The 20940-nt window shown below is 50.1% G+C and overlaps 1 protein-coding gene across 1 annotated transcript in view; it reads left to right on the top strand.

Moving 5' to 3' along the window:
* Plxdc1 (plexin domain containing 1) overlaps positions 1 to 7544 on the top strand; it is a 58060-nt gene extending 50516 nt beyond the window's left edge. The window contains exons 12-14 of the mRNA XM_032913113.1: positions 2362 to 2397; positions 4234 to 4394; positions 6185 to 7544. Of these exons, the coding sequence (XP_032769004.1) occupies positions 2362 to 2397; positions 4234 to 4394; positions 6185 to 6304 (317 nt within the window). The 3' untranslated portion in view covers positions 6305 to 7544. The remainder of the gene's footprint in view (positions 1 to 2361; positions 2398 to 4233; positions 4395 to 6184) is intronic.
* Positions 7545 to 20940: the final 13396 nt, after the last annotated feature.

Raw genomic sequence — 20940 nt, forward strand, 5'->3', positions numbered from 1 at the left:
TGCCTGCCTCTGTCTCCTTAGTGCTGAGATCAAAGGTGGGGGACACCGCTGGCCTAGAACGGCAAACACTCTTACCTGCTGAGCCATCTCTCCAGTCCCCAACACTCCTAACAGCTAAGCCATCTCTCCAGTCCCCAATGTAAATTTTCTTTTTTTTTCTTTTAAGATTTATTTATTTATTATATATAAGTACACTGTAGCTGTCTTCAGACACACCAGAAGAGGGCATCAGATCTCTTTACAGATGGTTGTGAGCCACCATGTGATTGCTGGGAATTGAACTCAGGACCTCTGGAAGATCAGTCAGTGCTCTTAACCACTGAGCCACCTCTCCAGCCCTTCTTCTTCTTCTTTTTTTTTTTTAAAGATTTATTTATTTTATTTATATGTTAGTACACTGTAGTTCTCTTCAGACACTTCAGAAGAGAGCATCCCATTACAGATGGTTGTGGTTGCTGGGAATTGAACTCAGGACCTCTGGAAGAGCAGTCAGTGCTCTTAACCGCTGAGCCGTCTCTCCAGCCCCTAAATTTTCATATTCTGCTTTTCTTCCATTATCTACATTTTGACACTTCAAGACTCTGAGAGAGCAAACAAGTATGTCAGGTAGATGTGGAAGCATGAGGATCCCAGTGCCTCAGAGAGCAGGTGCCAAGGACAGGGAGGGATGGAGGACAACAGATGGTCCCCTGGGAGGTGGCAGGACCAGAGTAGTGAGCAGGATATTCGACTTGGGTGAGGATTTGAAGGAAACTCCAAAAGCCCCAAAAGTAATGTTTGAGTTTAATGCAGCGTTTGTAAAGATCAAAATTAATCTAAAAATTCCATGATGCATCAGACACCAAAGTTTTCGATGAAGGATGGGACTTGAAAGTCAGTCTTGCAGAGTTTTCTGTGGTGAGACTTGGCAGGAGGAAGTGGGGGTGGGGTGGGGTTAGGGGAGAGAGGACAGAAGGCAGAAGTGACAATACACTGGCCAGGGGTCTAGAGAACCTTGAGCAGCTTCTCCAGCTGCTTCCTTTCCAACAGCTTCTCCACAGTGAGACATTTAACAGGAGGAAAAGAAGAACCTACTAGGACCTAGAACATGGGACCCACTAAGAGTCTCAAAGAGTTTGGACGCTGGAGGCCCGGTTAAGACTGTTTGTAGGGGTTGGGGATTTAGCTCAGTGGTAGGCGCTTGCCTAGCAAGCGCAAGGCCCTGGTTCAGTCCCAGCTCTGAAAAAAAAGAGAAAAAAAAAAAAAAAAAAAAAAAAAAAAGACTGTTTGAACAACCCGCTCTGCTTTGCGGGCCTTCGAGGCGGGCTTCCTTTGCCCCCTGGGACGAAACCCCAGGGAGGGGGGCTTGGGGGCAGAACAGACTGAGAAGCTGCCCATGTATGCCTTGAGGTGTAGAGAGGGTATGAAAATTGCTGCAGGCCCTGGAGTCTGCAAGTGAGCCTTCCACAGCTCCCAGCTTATCCTTAGAAGGCTAGGCAAGATTTTCCCATAAGGCACTCCAGCCAGCTGCCTGCCCCCTTTCATCTCTCTGCCCCGTAGTAGACACAGCTGGAAAATTCTTTGACTCCCAGCCTCCCCGCTCACTAGCTTAGGATCACATCCTCCCTCTGGGAAATGTTCGTTGGTTCCCAAGACCTGGGTGAGGCCTGAGAGACATCATCATGATGTGAAGTTTATTTATTTATAGGTTGTGTGTGAGAAAGAGGGAGTGTGAGTGTGTGTGTGTGTGTGTGTATGTGTGTGTGAGTGGCTGTGCATGAGTGTGTGTGTCTGTGAGAGTGTGTGTGAAAGTGAGTGTATGTGTGTGAGAGAGTGTGTGAGTGTGTGTGTGAGTGTGCATGAGTGTGTGTATGTGTGAGTGTGTGTGTGTGTGTGTGAGAGAGAGAGTGAGTGTGCATGTGTGTGAGAGAGGAGTGTGCGTGAGTGTGTGTGAGTGTGTGTAAGTGTGTGTGTATGTGTGTATGTGTGTGAGAGAGTGTGTGAGTGTGTGTGTGTGTATGTGCGTGTGAGTGTGTAAGTGTGAGGTAAACCCGAAGCTCCCCACATGCCCCAGGCTTGGCCTGTGCTCAGTGACTGAGCTGCCGCCTGGCACTGTGAGTGCTATTCCCCACAGCTTAGCTGATGTAGGCGGGGGCATCTACGATCTCACTAACTCTACCCCCCAGTGCCAGCCCATAATACACACTCATATAATGTTTGTCGATTGAATGACACATTCCAGTCTTCCCCTTTACACTGCTGTGTAGTTTGGGGCAGGACACCTCCCTTTCTGGACTTCCTCAAAGTCCCATCCAGAGCCAGGGTGCTAGAGGTCTGAACGAGTCCACTAACTTTGCCCCTTCTGTTCTGTTCTCTTTGAAGATGACACCAAGTTGAATCCCTATGCAGAAGGAGACGGTGAGTACAAAACCCCTTGCCTCTTTCCATAGATAGCGGTGGGCTCATCCTGAGGAGTCATAGCAAGTGAGGGAGAGGAAAGAGGGGCCAGGGTCCCAGGCCTCTAGCTGAGCAGGGGGTGTCTGGAGTCTGAGACCACAGACCCCTCAGTGGATGGAGCATGTCTACCCTGGACCCCTCTCATCTCAGCCACGAGCCTCCTGTGTCTGCTGCTCTAGAAGGAACTTGAGGAAGGAGCTGAGCCAAGGCCACCAGCAGGGGGACTTGTGGCTCTGGCCTTGCCTCTCTGTGGACCTCGCAGCTGTATGGAAAAGCAGTTTCTGCAATATCCGGTCTCCTTCCCAGGCAGGGAGCATGCAGAGTCCGCTGCCTGCTCATGGGGTACCAGAAGGTGGGCTACCACCAGGCTCAGGGAGGATGTTCCCTGGTCATAGGAAGGCCCTCCTCCCCTGTCAAAAGCCACGTCTTCGCTGTAAGGATGGACGAGGGAACACCTTTCCAGATCAAGGCTGGAGTAGTCCTTGGGAGTGCAGCAGGAGAGGCTCCTCTTTAAGGATTCAGCCTGGCGTACCTCGCAGTGGAGATGATGCCATTGTTCTGCTGGAGAGACTGTGTGGTGGGGGAGGAGCCGGGCTAGGCTCTTCCAGCCTGTGCTCCGTGCACATCTGTCACAACCCCGAAGGTCAGATCACAGTATCCCAAGCTAGGGGCTGGTGGCCAACCAGCAAATCAGCAGAGGCTAGCCTGGGGTATAAGTCCTTTCAACTACCCTACTTCATGCCAGTTGGAGGCCCCAGCATACACAGGCATGGCCTGGATACTCTTCTATCCTGGGTTTGTTTTTTCTGTGCACACGGTGCCCAGCAGAGACAGATGGGGATGGCGAGAGTCCTGATGCTCTCCCCGTCCATCGAAATCCTCACTCAGTTGCCTCCTTCCTCACCCAAGACCTGTGAGAGAAGAACTGCGTGTTTCTATTGCTGACATCCACATCCATCTTTTTGGCTCATTCCTCCATATTAAGTAAGGGAGGCAGCAAATACCCACTCAGATAATGTTAAGGAACCCTGCTTCTTAGCGGCTGACACTCACTGTGTGTCCTTACGTGAATGGCGTACCATCTCTGTGTTTCCATTACCCCAGTCATAGAAGAAAGGGTGGGTCTCGATGAGTCTCTTGTCCTTGGATGTATTTTGGAAGCTGGGAATGTTCTCTAAGAATGGACTGTGGGTGCCTCCGGAAGATCTGGCTCACCCCAGTGAGTTCGGTTGGAATGGGACCCTCTACTTCACAGTGGGCCCTGTTGTTTTCAGGGCTGGAGGTGCTCCTGCCCTCCAGCACATCTCAGTCTGGCCACAGACAGAAGCAAGGATGAATGCGGTCATTTGCTACCACAGCAATGAATACTAGTTCAGGACTCCCATGGTGCTGGGAGCGGCTCTCAGGGCTTGGCATAGCTCTGTCGTGTTCTCTACTGCATGCTAACCCCGGCTAGATAGCTATTGTCCTTGTCCTACTGAACTCAGGTCATCATCCATCCCGTGAGCCCCCAGGTCCCCTAATGTTAACTATCACATGCCCTTTGGGAGTTCCTTAAAGCACTTATGAGGCACAGGCATTTGAGGAAGCTTCCTACGACTTCTGAAGAGCAACTTCCAGATGATTCTGGAAAGCGCCTTAAAGGTGGCAGAACAGTAATGTTCCAATCATTCCCAATTCCTGCCACACCTCTCTGTGGGTCTGGAAAGGTGGGCATTCCTCTTGTCAGAGCCCAAGTCCCTGAGGCCCAGCTCGTTTTGCTCCCTGAAGCCTTCCTCTGACCCACTATCTCCACAGGCCTTCCAGACAACTCGTCCCCAAAGACCAAGGGTCCGCCCGTGCACCTGGGCACCATCGTGGGCATCGTGCTAGCTGTGCTCCTGGTAGCGGCCATCATCCTGGCTGGGATTTACATCAGCGGCCACCCTAACTCCAATGCCGCACTCTTCTTCATCGAGGTCAGTGTGAGATTTGCCTGCATCTGCCTCAGACGAGTTTCCACAGCAATGGTTCCCTTGGCACTCAGAACCTGCCTCGCCCCATCCCATCCCTCTCCTCCATCATATCTTCAGTGACCACTACCATGGTCCATCCCCACACATCCCCAGGACTGGGCACCTAGGCATCCCCTCCCTGGGAAATGGTCTATCTGCTTTCTTGAGGTTAGGAAAGCCCCCAGAGGAAGCTGATCAAAAATGGTGGCAGGTGGCTTTCCTATAACGACTTGAGGTTTCTTGTCCCCAAATTCTAGGTGTTGGTCTCATTCAGAGCCACTGTGTTTCACTGCTTCTGTGGGCTTTTTAGGTGACAGTTGACAACCCAGATGTTAACAAGGGCTATGCTCTCCGGGAGCTTGACCTGAGGATGCGGCAGTTGTGAATGTTCCAGAACTTAGTGTGAACGGTAGAAGTGCAGCTTGGGAAATGAAGCTCAGCCCTTGTCTGTGAGCCAGGGAACTCAGTAACATCTGGCTCTCATCCCACTGCTGAAGGCGTTTCCATGGTTTCCGAGGACATAAAGATGAGGGAGACACTGGCCCTGCACTCTAGTAGGTCACCAGTGGATGATCAGCCCTTATATAGCACATCACAGTGAACTTCCCTTATTGAGAATTGGGAAGGGTCATTTGGCTGGGGGAGGTGGGAGCGGGTACAGTGCATGCCTTTAATCCCAAGACTGGGAGGCAGAGACAGGCAGATCTCTGTGAGTTCGAGGCCAGCCTGGTCTGCAGAGTGAGTCCAGGACAGCCAGGGCTATACAGAGAAACATTGTCTCAGAACACACACTCCCGCCCCCAAAAGAAGAATCATTTGAGAAGGTTCCACTGGGACATCTGTCTCTTTCTGGGTTGTAAGCCCACTGACCCCATCCCCCGGAGGCCAAGGTGGTTCCCTTGGTTTTTAAAAATGAAACAGGGTCTTTCCAGTTGTTCTGAATTCTTACCCTACCTGGGTATCACCTAGGACTAATGGTGCCCAAGCCACAAGGACTTTGATGGGTGAATTCAAAGTAGGCCAAGGCATCTGCATTTTAATAAGCCCCCTGTCGATTCTGATGTGGAACCTTGCTATCTTGTCACTTCCAGAGTAGGCACCTGTGGCCTGCTTCATCACTTCCTGCATACAGCCTGTCTCTGGTCTGCTGTTGAAGCTTCTAGCTCAGTTCTACAAGCCACACGGTGTGCTCCTTCCAAACCTGCTTCTATAAATGCCACACACAGTGGTGCACGCCTAGAATCCCAACACTTGGGAGGCATGAGCCATCAGGGGTTAGGGGGAATGGGGTGCTACAAGTTCAAGGCCATCCTGGGCTATAGAGAGAGTTCTGGGCCAGCCAGGGCTATATAGGGTTTCTAGTGGCTGAGGGTTTTCACTGGGGAATCTTTTTTTTTTTTTTTTTTAAAGATTTTATTTATTAATTTTATATATGATGAGTACATTGTCACTGTCTTCAGACACACCAGAAGAGGGCATCAGATCCCATTACAGATGGTTGTGAGCCACCATGTGGTTGCTGGGATTTGAACTCAGGACCTATTGGAAGAGCAGCCAGTGCTCTTAACCGCTGAGCCATCTCTCCAGCCCTTCACTGGGGAATCTTGCACAGAAAGTGGCCCCCACCACCAGTTGTCTTTCCACAGTGAGCCCCCATTCCTCCAGCACCCTTTTGAGAGGAGGTTTTGCACGATCTCTCAGCGATGGCGTCCAAAGAGGCGGTATTCACTGACGTTGCCTCTGTGTTCCTGCAGCGGCGACCTCACCACTGGCCAGCCATGAAGTTCCACAACCACCCCAACCACTCCACCTACACAGAGGTGGAGCCCTCCGGCCATGAGAAGGAGGGCTTTGTGGAGGCAGAGCAGTGCTGAGAGCACCAGGCCAAAGACCTGGGGATGGCGTGAAAGACAAGTCACAGCAAAGAGAAGCGATTGTTCTCCCCTGGCCTCCTCTGCGCTGGTCCTGGGCCAGGAAGACAAAATGACAGTTTATGGTGCCAAAACTACAGTGTGGTCTTCAGGGTTCAGGAACACAACCGTGAAGGTTTCTTAAAGGAACACTAACCTCGCAGTTCCCTGTTTCAATGGGAAGAGGCTTTGTTTTTCTGGGTCTCTCATGGTCTGCAGCTATCACGGAGCCTCTGCTCACTGGAGACAGCCTCCTGTGCGACCGCTGCTCACTGAAGCCCCCATGGTGGTCTAGGGTCTATAGACTCAAGCACTGGGCTTCCTAACGATGGAGTCAGTGCACTGGGCTCCAAACTTTGTGGCTCTGGAAGCCTGAAGAAGGGGTCCCCTCCATCTGAGAGATCTTCTCCCTGAGGTAAGCCAAGTGAGAGGAGAGAGAAATAACCTTGGAGGACTTGTATTTTCTGGCCTTGGTCCTTTGCTTCATTGTTTCTGCAAAGGCCAGGGGCCGACATCAGAACACTGTAGCCTGCAGCTCATTCCGCGCCCTGCCCTGCCCCTCAGTTTCCACCTTGCAAGCCGGTCTTGCATGGTTGCCTGTAATAAGTGGGACCCTTACTGTGCCATGAGCCTGGTGCCTGCTTCACTCGTTGACCTGTTCTGTTGCCAATGACAGTAGTTTCCTTCAAAGGGACGGACGATTTAACTGGCTCCTATTTTTCCTTAGAGGACTCAAATTCTTGTAACCATTAAAAACAATTAGGGGGATGGGCGTGGTGGTGCACGACTTTACTTCCCGAACTCAGGAAGCAGAGGCAGGCAGATCTCTGAGATCAAGGCCAGACTGGTCTACAGAGAGTTACACAGAGAGAGCCTGACTTGAAGAAACAAAACAAATGGGGGGTGGGGGAGTTGAGGTTTCTTTGAGACACCCCTGCCTCATTGGATCCTGTTGAAGCAAGGCTGCTGTGAAGGTAGGGCGGAGAAATCTGGTCTGGGAGGGAGGGGCCTTGACCTGGAAAGTTGCCTCCATATCTCTAGTTCTGCATAGAGCTTTGCGAGCAGGGAGTTGTCCCCGCATTCAGCCTGGTTTTAAGGGACTTCCCGTGGTGGGCCAGGGCTGCTTCGAAAGAACAATGAAAATCTAGAGCTCACCCTTTTCCCAAAGAAGCATCATCAGCAAATAAATATGGCGTAGCCTCCACTCTGTCACACCTAGTGTGGTGTAAGGAAGCGCCCGGAAAGAAGTTTGAACTCCTGGGGGATCAACAGGAGGAGGGAAGGTTATAGGCAGAAGGTTATAGCCATATCCTGTGCAGAAAATTCCAGTCACTCCACAGCTGACTCATGAAAGGTCACTGACGACATGTACAACTGGAAGTATGCTGGTGTCTGCTTTGCTTCCTAAGCCAAAGGAGAAAGGCTGTGTGGGCGGGGGCAGTGTGGGCGGGGGCAGTGTGGGCGGGGGCTGTGTGGGCGGGGGCTGTGGGGGCGGGGGCTGTGTGGGCGGGGGCTGTGGGGGTGCGGGCTGTGGGGGTGAGAGCTGTGGATGTGGGGGTGGGGGCTGTGGGGATGGGGGTGGGGATGGGGACTGTGGGGATAGGGGCTGTGGGCTGTGAAAGGGACTTGAGAAAATGACAGTGGACAGGGTAGAGTACTTTTCGAACTTCTGAAGACAGCTGAGTCTGTGACTTCGGCATCCAGCCCTGTGGCTCTCTTTGCCAGTGACCAACCAGCAAGCACAGCACCAAGGCTGGGTCTGAGAGGGTTTTATAATTAGGTTTCTGCTGCTGTCCGGCAAGACAAGGCAGTGCCTCCCCTGCTATGCACCGTCAGCCAGACTTTCCACCCGATGGTACATCCAAGATGGCTGCCAGTGGCTTTTCTTCTTGGCGCCTGTGAGCATCCTAGGGGAAGTAGGTGGGGCTCTGTAAAAGTCCATCTCAGAACAGAAGGCGCTAATCTGTGAAAGTGGAGGAGTTCTCCCTGTTGTTCAGAGTGCTTGGCAGGTCTTAAGAAGGCTGTATCTTGTATCCTTAAGAGGCCATACCAAAGAAATAGCAAGATGGCTCAGCAGGTAAAGGTGTTTGCTGTCCAACCTGAAGGCCTGAGCTGGATCCCTAGGACCAACAAGGTGGAAGGAGAGAACTGACACCCACAGGCTGTTCTCTGACTTCCACACACATATACACATAGAACACACACACACACACACACACACACGACCAGAGTGGAGGCTGGGTACTCGAGGCCCTCTGCCTACCCCATTCAGCCACTCCTAGATTTGCAAACTTGTCTCTCGGGGTTTCTGATTCTAGAGCACAAGTCATATGAGCCCACTGTGAACCCCAACACCCAGGAGACCCCCATTCAATACCATTGCCGAAAATCACTCTCCAGCCATGACCCTGCTAACCAGCCCAGCAGACACTTGTCTGCTTGTTAGCCACTTGGTAACCTGGAGCCTGAGGTCAAAGACGTCCTTTGGTCACCGTGAAAGGTTCTTGGTGAACCTATAGAGACTTTTTTTTTAAGATTTATTTTATCTTCAGACACACCAGAAGAGGGCATCAGATCCCATAACAGATGGTTGTGAGCCACTATGTGGGTGCTGGGATTTGAACTCAGGACCTCTAGAAGAGCAGTCGGTGCTCTTAACCACTGAGTCATCTGTCCAGGACAGGAAACAGTCTTTAAAATTGATACATCTTGGGGTTGGGGATTTAGCTCAGTGGTAGAGCGCTTGCCTAGGAAGCGCAAGGCCCTGGGTTCGGTCCCCAGCTCCGAAAAAAAATTGGTACATCTTATCAGGCTCACTGTGTCATGTGACTCTCTCTCTCTCTCTCTCTCTCTCTCTCTCTCTCTCACACACACACACACACACACACACACACACACACACACACCACACACTTTACTGCTAAAATCATTGAACAAACACTTGGGGGATAATGGTAAGAGAATCAGGAGTTTGAGGTCATCCTTGGCTACATATCAAGTTTGAGGCCAGCCTGGGCTACATAAATCCCTATCTCAATAAAAAAGAACAGTGATAATAACATGCTGGTTGAGGCTAGAGCTGTGCTCAGCAGTCAGCTGAATTTGTTGGGACAGTGGCAGAAGCTGCCTGAGAGTCACACTTCCAGAAGCAGGGTGTTCACCACTTGAACAGACTCAGGCTGGTGGTGGGCAGAACTCGGTCTTCCTGGTTGTGGGGAAGTCTCAGACTGGCATGGAGTAGCATTCGGGGGCTGTGCCCAGACTCCCAAGCCATGAGAACACGCAGCAGCAGCATCAGTGTCATCAGTTAGAGCAGTCTGTCCTTCTCCAAGAACGCCCTGTAGGACCTACGTTCTGAGGGGTCCCTGGCTTCCCTAGAATGGATTTGTTTCTCCTGTGAATTTCCAGTGTTATAAATAAAAGTAAACTCAGACTAGTTTACAAAGCGAGTTCCAGGACAGCCAGGGCTACACAGTGAAACCCTGTTCTGAAAAACTAAAGAAAAAAAAAGACTAAAACGAAGCCATCTCTTCCAACCTTGGCTCTGTGTAGAGCGTGATGCAGAGGCCATGGAGCCCAACCCTTTGGTCTGAGGCTGCTCTCTGAGCTCTTCACTCAGGCCCTGTCCCTGGTTGTGGAGAAACAGCCTCCAGCTGCTGGTCCTGCGAGTGTCCAGGAGCAACCCCGGTGATGAACTCTTGTTGGGTTTGTAAATCCCCAGAAACCAACCTCACGCACTTTTAATCTTCTATCTAGAGACACAAAATAAATCTGAGTCAGTTGATGCTGTCACATTTCTGGATGTTTTGCGTTCAAAGAACTTCGCAGCCTTGTGGTTTTATTCCTTTGTGGGGTCCCCCCCCTCACAAAATGTGGGTTAGCAAACCAAACCAAAAGGAAAAAAAATCGAACTCCTCAGCCCAAACCACAGATGCCAAATTCCAGGTTCCAAACAAGCCAACTTATAAATAAGCGTGCTGCGAACGCCAAAGAGGAGCATGCTGGGTAAAAACTGTTGGAGTCAGACGGTGGGAGCTGGAGCCTCAGCAGGGTCGCTGTGTGACATAAGACAAGTCACTGACAGTCTCTGGGCCTGTTCCCGCCTCTATAAAATGGGATGGGCTGATTGCCAAAGAGAGACCTTAGCAACCGCCCTCACAGATCACACAGCAATTTGGACCAAAGCAAACTTTTCTCTCCCATCATCCTGACAGGGCTACCACATTGTTTTCTTTGGTTCCAGACTCTCCTGGCTCTAATCCTGAAAGTCCTGCTTTCCAGAAGGCTCTTTGACCTTCAGCACTCTCCCACCTCATTGGCCAAAGAGATAATGTTAACTTGAGGGCTGTAGTCAGGAGCCTTTCTGGTCCACATATGTCCAGATGGTGTGAGGCAGTATACAGGACCCAGCCCCACCCAGTCCAGACACAACTGAGTCAGACATGCATTTGAACAATCTTGGGAACTCATGGGAAGCAATCACAGGATCACAATGGGAAGCAATCGTACTTACAGGATCACAACCTGTTAGGGAAATGTTGTTTTCCCCCATTTCCCAGATGAAGGAACCAAGGCTCCAGTAGAGCCTTATCTAGCCATCATGTGCACCACGGACCAGATGACCCATCCTAGTGAACGAGTGACTCATCCAAGGTGACACAGCTAGTAAGACAAGACCCAAGCCCAGGTCTTCCAAATCTCCAACATAATAGAAGACTATCCTCGGGGTTGGGGATTTAGCTCAATGGTAGAGCGCTTGCCTAGGAAGCACAAGGCCCTGGGTTCCGTCCCCAGCTCCAAAAAAAAGAATCAAAAAGAAAAAAAAAAAGAAGAAGACTATCCTCTGTTTACCTCAGAACAGGGATTAAAAACATGTGGCCACAGTATAACGGTGAACCTCCTAGTCACAGGGTACCATAGAAACAGCTGTGGATTCTGACAGAACGACCCTGTCCCATGGGGATCCCCAGTTAGATGCACAGCCATGACTTCCAGTGGCCGCTGTTGGCTCCTGAAGCTGTTTGTGATCTTCCATTCATTTACACAACCCAACAATTACACAGATGTTCTTTTTTTTTTTAAGATTTATTTATTTTATTTATATGTTATTACACTGTAGTTCTCTTCAGAAGAGAGCATCCCATTCCAGATGGTTGTGAGCCACCATGTGGTTGCTGGGAATTGAACTCAGGACATCTGGAAGAGCAGACAATGCTCTTAACCACTGAGCCATCTCTCCAGCCCTACACAGATGTTCTTGATGGTGCCTCTGTCACCTCCATCTGCTCAGCAGCTGGATCACAGGAAGGAGGCACCCTGGAGGAGCCATGACTGCAGCTGCTGCTGATGACGATGATGATGGTGATGTTGATGATGATGGTGATGGTGATGATGGTGATGATGATGGTGGTGATGGTGGTGGTGATGGTGATGGTGGTGATGATAGTGATGATGGTGGTGGTGAGGATGATGATGGTGATGGTTATGGTGGTGATGGTGATGATGGTGTTCTAAGATTTATTTTTTATTTTATGAATACTATGCCTGCGTGTCATGTATGTCTGTGTGTTGGGTGAATGCCTGGTGTCTGCAAAAGGCCAGAAGAGTTACAGATGGCGTAAGCTGTCACACAGGTGCCGGGAACAGAACCCAGGTCCTCTGCTACTGCAGCCAGTGTTCTTAACCACTGAGCCTTCTCTCCAGCCCACTACTCAGCTTCTGGAAGGAGAGTCTTTACTTGAGCTGCTAAAATCAAAGAGGAATTCTCTGGGGGGTGGGGATATTTCTTTCTCTGATAGTCACAGAGCATTTTTATGTCAGGTCCCAAAGGATAGCTAGACAATTCCTACTGTTTTCCCACAAAACTAGAAAGCCCTGACTGCAGGCCTGGAGTTGTGGGATGGCTCTGTGGGCAGAAGGCACTCGCCACCAAGCCTGACGACGGCCTGAGTGCGGACCCATATGGTGGAAGGAGAAAACTGATCCTCACACAGGTAACCTCCACACACAGGCAGCAGCAAGTGCGCACACTAAATGGATAAATGTAGTTTAAAATTTATTTAAATTTCATCGGCTATTCCCAGATCTTCAGGTTTGACTCTTTACTCTCCTTCAGTCTGTCCTTTGTAGCCACCTGGCCATGGCGTGTCCAAAATGGGTGAAAGCCATCCTGCCCAGCTAAGCTGAGAAAAGCCAGGAAACCCTCAAAACAACAGACTTGGTTCCTTCAGTGGTCTGCTCTGTGGTCTGCTCCAATTAGATTCGGTTTTATTTTGTTTATTTATTTGTCCATTTTCTTTTATTGTTTGTTTGGTTGGTGAGTTTTTTTGAGGCAGGGTTTCTTTATGTGGCCTTGGCTGTCCTTAAACTCACTCTGTAGACCAGGTTAGCCTAGAACTCTGAGATCTGCCTGCTTCTGCCTCCCACATCCTGGGACTAAAGGCATAGGCCACCACCCCCTGGTTAGATTCTATTTTTGTTTTTATTTTTCTGAGGTCCTAGGGAGAGGTCTATGCTTTGCCAGCAAGCTATGTCTCCAGCCCTAGTCACCATCTTGAATCCACTCACAGAGATACACTGCTATCTGTCGACCCTAGCCTTCACTCAGTTCTCTTAAGGAATATCAGGAAGGCCCTCCTCAAGGCCAAAGGGTTTCCCCCAGGGTCTGTCCCTTCCCCAGGGCTCCACAGCTGCTGACTCCTCTCCGTTCCTTGTTCTTCCCCAAAGTCTGCCATGACTGAAAAGCCTGGTTACATTCAGCTTCCTCCGCCCCAGAGCAACCAAAAGTGAACAGCTCCAGGCAATAGTGAAGCCAACATCCTCCAGCCTGAGGCATGATAGAAAGACAGAAATTATTGGGGACCTGAGGTGTCTTAGGTTTTTATTGCTGTGAAGAGACAGCATGACTGTGGCAAGTCTTATAAAGGACAACATTTAATTGGGGCTGGCTTACAGGTTCAGAGGGTCAATCCATTATTGTCATGGTGGGACACGTTGGCGTGCAGGCCGACATGGTTCTGGAGAAGGAGCTGAGAGGTCTACATGTTGGTCCACAGGCAGCAGGAGACCGTGTGTCACACTAGATGTAGCTTGGGCATCGGAGACCCCAAAGCCCACCCCCACAGTGACACACTTCCTCTAACAAAGCCACACCTACTCCAACAAGGCCACACCTCCTAATAGTGCCACTCCCTAGGAGCCAAGCATTCACACACACCAGTCTATGGGGACCATTCCTGTTCAAACTGCCACATGAGGAAAAGGAAGAACACCTCACCCTGGCAGTCTGAAGCTTCTCGCCAACTGAGAAGCTAGAATCCTAGCATTTGCTGTAAAAGCTGCTGATGGGGTTAATATTCCCTTCATATAGAGATATTTAACATTAAAGCAGTCTGGGGTCTGAATATATATGGCCTTAAGTAAGGCCTCATTGCTTACCTCAGACATCGCCTGATACATAAACGAATACTGTTATTCCCTGCATTAAGGGCTTCATGGACCCTCCTTCTACAGAAGCTCAACTTCCCAGACAGGAAATGGATTCTGCTTCAGCTTCTAGAGTACTGAGGTCCCATTGTTGGGTGACCCATGTGCCTAGCTAGGCTCTGGCCCTCTCACCATTGGGTGACCTCATGTGGCTAGGCTCTGGCCTTCCAAGAATAGTCTTCTCTCATCATTGGGACACAGAGCTTACAGACTGGAACCTACTGTTTTCCAGCCTACAGAATGGCTCTCTTATCCAATCTCCAAACCTTGGGGCTTTCCACAAAGGAGACTGAAGCCAGATGAAGAAACTTGCCTGGGATCACAGAGCATGTGGAGAAATCAGAGCGGGGGTTGTAGGAGAGCCAGCACTTGCCTCTGAAGCTACAGGGCCTGACTTCCATTCCTAGTGGTTAGCATTCTGTCTAAGCTCCGCCCCACAGTTACCTGGCAACAGCCAAGTGTGCCTAATGCCATGGAAGGAGCGTCTTGCCCCCTCCTCACTCTCTTGTTCTTCTTGCTCTCTTTCCCTCTTCCCCGTTTGTCCCTTCTCTCCCCATTCCCCTCCCCGTCTCTCCACGTTCTCAAGAAAGGCCTCTATTTCTTCTCTCTCTCTCTCTCTCTCTCTCTCTCTCTCTCTCTCTCTCTCTCCCTTGCTCTGCCCCTTCTTCTCCCCCCTCCTTACTCCCCTCCCCATGCCCTGAATAAACTCTATTCTATATTATACCATCGTGTGGCTGGTCACTCAGGGGAAAGTGTTAGGGTTCCTGGTTTGATCCTGGGTTTCGGCATCAATGTTAGGTTTTAAATCTCAGGCCGTGCCCGGACAGAATACACCCAGACACCATGGTTCCACGTGGAGAGGTTTAATGAGAGAAGAGTAGAAGAGGGGAAAGGTGACCAGTGTACGGGCACATTGAGGTGGGAGATGGGGAAGGGGACAAGAGCAGGGAAGAACAAGGAATAAGAGAGAAGTAAGAGGGGTTGGGGATTTAACTCAGTGGGTTCCGCCCTCAGCTCCGGGGGGGGGGGGGAAGAGAGGAGTAAGAGGAGGAGGAGGGGCAAGCAGCCCCTTAGAGTGTCAGGCACAGCTGGCTGTTGCTAGGCGACTGTGGGGCGGAGCATACCTGGCTGCTGCCAGGTAGCTGTAGGGGTGGAGCCTATACAGAACACCAACAGAAAGGATGTCTCAGCATGTGCCCACAGAGGCACCCCTTTTCTCTCATACCTCACCACGCCTCCACAGAACATATCCCCCTCTATCTTTTCATAAACACATCATTAGAGACTCAGTATCTCCATCTTACTTTTAATATCAGTTTAGTGAGATGAAGGGATTCCAGCACCAGCTACCCCAGGTTTCCGGGAAGGTCAACACCCCTTCAGTGTCTGGAACCCACGCACCCCTCTAAGCACTGGCAGCCATTTTTATTGTTACTGGCTTAGTACACTCATCTGTTGGCCCAGGGTGGAGAAGGGATTTTTCTGGTGCTTTCTGTTCCGTCTTCCAGAGGGAGGAGTTCTGCTCACCACAGAACTATATACATCTTCAAAACACATCTGTAAGGCTGAAGCACGAGGATCATGAGTTTGAGGCAAACCTGGCTACAAAGGGACAATAGTGAGCTTCTATATCTGAAAAACCTCTCTCTCTCTCTCTCTCTCTCTCTCTCTCTCTCTCTCTCTCTCTCTCTCTCTCTCTCGGAGGAAGATAAGGCACTAAGCTGATTTTTCTCTTTCAGTTACATTAACCATTACAAATTCCTTCTAGAGGCAGGTTAGTCTGGGGTGCACCTCAGTGGGAGAGGCTACTCTAGCGTTCGAGCCTCTGGGTTTGAGCCTAATCAACAGTAAATACACAAAACACATTAGCCTAACACAGTAGCTAAATGACACTTGGCTTGTGGCGGGTGCTTCACGGGAGAAGGTAAATGAGTGTAGGCCCAACATCTCTTCTCCTTGTCAGAGCAGTCCCGCCCCCACCCACCCCCGTGGATTTTATAATGAGAAGAAACGGGCTGGAGAGCCTCCAGGCTCTTTCAAGGTCACAGAAGGAGACGCAGTGATCTCAGGTGATGCTTTCTTGCCTGAGGTATGTTTGGAGGGGCTCAGGATGCGAGAGGGCAGGGTAAGGCGTGGAGCCTGGCTGCAAGCTCCTCTTATCCTTAGGTGAAGGCAGAACCAGACTTGGGACCGCCCCCTGCCAGTTTTCTGATTCTTGGACAGAAAATTGAACCTCAGGTCCTCAGCACCCAAATACATGACTCATAGGCAGTGTGCTTCAGAGAAAGGGGCGCACAAAACCAAGAAAGACAGAGCACCGCAGTGGACAAACCCCTTGTTAGTATTCCGTCTAAGCTCCCACAGCTACCTGGGAACAGCCAGGTATGCTCCGCCCCACAGTTGCCTGGCAACAGCCAGCTGTGCCTGACACTATAAAAGGGGCTCCTCGCCCCCTCCTCTTCCTCTTACTCCCCCTTACCCCCTCTTACTCTTTGTTCTTCGCTGCTCTTGACCCCTTGCCCACCCCACCCCCTCCACCTACCGATGGTCGGCCTTTCCTTTCCTCTTCCTCTCTCATTAAACCTCTCCACGTGGAACCATGTTGTCTGGGTGTGTTTTGTCCAGGCAGGGGCCAAGATTTTAACAACAACACCCCTCCTTTCTGTCCAAGTTCCAGTTTCTGGGGGAAATGTCCTGCTGTGAAATAAACACAGAGGAGGGGGAAATGGAGGGGATTCCTGTCCTGTCACTAAGATCAGGCACACAAAGGTTATCATGCAGGCCCTGTGAGGCAGACCTCCAAAAAAGCAGACCTCTTCAGGGTCCCCTGAGATTCCTCCTCTTCCCGCTCGCCTCCGATAACTAAAGGAAGACCTGTCCCCATGGTCACGCCTATCTTCTGTCTTCATTTTGCCCAGCTGTTTGGATTTGACAAGTGGCAATTATAAGAACCTACATGCAGGTGGGTCTCGTCAGCCTTTGTCTCCCACACTCTCTTCGGAGCTCATCAGTCTGGCAACGGCAGCGCCCCACTTCTGCCATTGCCCCCTACGCTTAATCAAAGGATTCCTCTGTAGAGCTTTATAGCTCTCAAAACACTTCCACACATTCAAGTCTTAAAAGACAGGGAGAGTGGGAGTGCCCAGGTGCAGCTGCGGGAAGGGTGTGGCAGCGAGGGAAGGGCGTGGCCTCGAAGGGTGTGGCCATGGGAAGCCTCATCACTGACTCTCCAGCTTGAGCGCACGTGTGCTGCAGAATTCTGCACACAGGCAATCGTACTTTCTATGGATGTTGTTTTCAAAGCACCTCCCCATTGCGGTGTCTCATTGATCATTGATCATCCCAGGTTTCTTTGGAAGTCGACAGGGTATGGATTGGCTTCCTGCCTTTTTTTTTTTAATCTTATTAATTTTGTGTACCTTGTGGGTATGTGTATAGGTGCACATGTGCCACAGTACATGTGGCAGTCAAAGGACAACATGCAGGAGTCTGCTCTTTCCTTCTGCATGTGGGCCACAGGGATTGAAGTCCAGTTGTCAGTCAGGATTTTCAGCGGCACTTCAACCCACTGAGCCATCTTGCTTGCCCACCATCCCACAGTGCAGAGAGTCAAACAATGGCCTTTTATATGCTATGCTATACGGTTTAAAAGAAGAAGAAAAGGAAAGAAAAGGAAACATTGCCAAGGGTTGGATAAATGATTCAGCAGTTAAGAACACTTTGCGTTCTTCCAGAGGGCCAGAGTTCAGTTCACAGCATCCACCTTGGGCCTGTCATACCTGTAACTCCAACTCCAGGGTATCTAATGACCGATTATGGTCTCTGTGGGCACCCACATACGTGTGTGTGTGTGTGTGTGTGTGTGTGTGTGTGTGTGTGTATGAGAGAGAGACAGAGAGAGAGAGAGAGGAGAGAGAGAGATCTTTATTTAAAAAAGGAGAAAAAGAAAGGCACATGCTGTCATCCCAGCACTAAGAAGGTAAAAGCAACAGGATGAGGAGTTCAAGACCAGCCCCAGCTACATATTGAGTTCACCATGAACTACACAAGACCCTGTATCAAACAAAAACATCAACAGACATTGCAGGATTATATGGTGCATGCCCATAATCTGAACGCATAGGGAACTGAGACAGGAAGATCTCCTTGACTTCCAGGCCAGACTGGACTACAATGTGAGAGTCTTTTTTAAAAAAACAATTTAATACCATGGAGCCAATGAAACGTTCTGGGGTAAAGGTGCTTGCCGTCAAGCCTGAGGACCCGAGTTTGATCCCTGGGACTCATATGGCGGAAGGAGAGAACCCATTCTACAGAGTTGTCCTCTGACCACCACGAGGCACCCACACACGGTATGTATGTAAATTTACACATACACAATTAGAATAAATTAGTAAAATAAACAGGATGATTTAAGAAGGGCATTCTGTGTCTTGCCTAAGGACATCTAGCTAGCTACCGGTGAGGCCGGGACTTGAACCCTGGACCTATGCTGATTTCCGGTTTTACCCCTGAGATCTCATTAAGGCAGAGGTGAGAGGCACAGGTGGCAAACCTTCACCACACCAGGCCTTGTCTCTGCAGCATCTCTGGAAGGCAGAGCATTGCTTCTATACGTCCAGAAACGAGGGAGGAGGGCCTCACTACTCCATGAAGCAGTATTTCCCAGTTTTCCAACTAGTTACTAGATTTTTTTTTCCTTCTTCCAAGTAAAGTCTGTTCATTGTAATAGTTCACACTGGCTTCTAGGAAGAGACTCCCTAGTGGGTCAGGCAGGGTCCATTTCATGGGTAGGACCCTAATCTGCATTCATGCCACCCTCGTTGTGTGTCCTGCTTACCCGTTTAGGGAACGCTTGCTTGCTGGTGTGACTATGGGGCCACAGCTGTAGCAAATGCCTGACCTTCCATTCACAGAAAGGCCTCCCACTGCTGAAAGGTTAATTATCTGCATGCTGAGCTGACAGGCTCCCATCTGGCAGGGGCTGAATGCTGAGTCTTTAGGAAACACACACACACACACACACACACACACCAAGAAAGGCAAGTTTCTGGCCTGGCTTTGACAATCCCTTCAGCTCCTTTAGAGGTAGGAGGAACCTGCTGGGGTGGGTGTGGGGGAGGAGAAGGAGTAGAGAGGAGGAGAATCTAGGATGCTGTGAGCTCACTCTCTTATTGCCGCACTTTCTCCTTCGCAAAATGGCAGGGCCGCTGTGCCAGCTGGATCCTGAAAACACTCCCAGGTAGGCAGAGCCCAGAGTCCCAAGACCGCCTCTGAAACCGGCTGCCTGCTCATGGGAAAATGTCCAGCCGGAAAACAAAAGGTATACACTGTCGGGAGCCTGCTGGAGATTTCGCCTCAGCGTTCTGTATTCCGAGCCGAGCCCTCCACTTCCGCAGCCCCTCACCTTGACAATCAAGCTGCAGACCCAAGAACAGCTCCAGCCCACAAGTGCCAGCGCCAATCCTGTCATCACCCCTCCCCTCCTTGCCCCTTCTCCTCTGCACTCCCGATCAAAGACAATGAAAGAGGACTGGCCTGGTGCCTCTTGACTGCAGTTTTAGGAACTGAGAACTGTAGGCAAAAGGGTCAGAAGTTCAAGGTCAGCTTTATCAGCGACATGATGAGTTATAGGTCAACCTGGGCTACATGAGACCCTTTCTCAAAAAAAGCCAAACCAAGCAAGCAAATAAAAACAATAAAAGGACCTGGGATGGAGGTGGTGGCTCAGGCCCTTAGTCCCAGCACTCCCAAGGCAGAGGCAGGCAGTTCTGTCTACAGAACGAGTTCTAGGACAGCCAGGGCTACACAGAGAAGCCCTGTCTCAAAAACCAAAACCCAAAACAAAAAACCAACCCACAACAAACAAACAAGCAACCCACAAACAAAACATTTCATTTGAAAATAACAGAAAAGGAATGTTTTCTAGAGGTTTTAGTTGAGAGTCTGGGCTCCCAAAGCTTTCCAGTGGGGCCACTGCAGTGTCTGAGCCTGCAGTAGCTGAGGAACAGGGTAGCCATTGCTGGGAATTACAATAGCGGATTACCCTGAGGTCGGATAACCAGTTCAGGCTCGCACTAGCATCACCCATTGAGTACTGTGTGCCAGGCCTGTGCGGGAGCTCCAAATCCTTGCACCAAAGTTGGAAGCCGGAAATTATTCTTACTGCCATGTAAACTGGGTTCAGAAGATTTATGTCACAAGATCACACAGTAAGACTAATGGGGGAGTTTTCTATTCCGTCCATCCTTCTCTCTTCCTCTTGCTGTCTGTATCCAACCCTGGATGTGCAAGCACTCGAGTGTGTATGTGTGGGTGTGGGTGTTCTAGTGTGTGTGTGCCTGAGTGTGTGTGTATGTGTGTACGTGTGCTTGAGTGAGTGTGTGTGTGCCTGTATGTTTGTGTGTCTGTATCTATGTGTGTCAATGTGTGTACTTAAGTGTGTGTGTACCTGTGTGTGTCTGTGTGTGTGCTTGAGTGTGTGTGTGTGTGTGCCTGTGTGTATTCTCAAGTGTATGAATGTGTCTGTGTATGTGCCTGTGTGTGTCTGTGGGTGTGCTTGAGCGTGTGTGTGTGTGTGTGTGTGTGTGTGTCTTTGCCTGTGTGTATATGCGTGTGTACACTCAAATGTGTGTGTATGTGTGTGCCTCTGTGTGTGTCTGTGTGTCTATGTGTCTGTATACACACAAACAGCCTTGGGGGTCATTCCTCAGTGACTTCCACCTTGGCTGACTGGCCTGGAATTTTCTGAGGTAGTGTATGTAGATGAGGCAGTCAACACTTCCAGGGACCTTCTGTTCCCACCGCCCATCTGGCCATCCTTGCGATTACAAGCACAGGAACTTTTTCTTGCTCACTGGTGAAGCTAACTCAGGTCCTCATGCTTGCCAGGGAAGTGCTTTACCGGTCCCCATTGCTGGGAATCGAACCTATGGCCATGAGCATGAGACTGGTTTACTGCCCTCCCAGACCTCAGAATGGAAATTTAAATCCAGGTCTGTCCTGCTTTTTTTTTTTTTTTTTTTTTTTTAAATTTTTTTTTGATAAAGTTAAATAAAAATTTAACTTTCTAAACCATAATTTTCTAACATTTACAAAGGCCCCAGAAGCTGGTA

The sequence above is a fragment of the Rattus rattus genome, chromosome 9 (assembly GCF_011064425.1).
Source record: "Rattus rattus isolate New Zealand chromosome 9, Rrattus_CSIRO_v1, whole genome shotgun sequence".
In the NCBI taxonomy this organism is placed as follows: domain Eukaryota; kingdom Metazoa; phylum Chordata; class Mammalia; order Rodentia; family Muridae; genus Rattus; species Rattus rattus.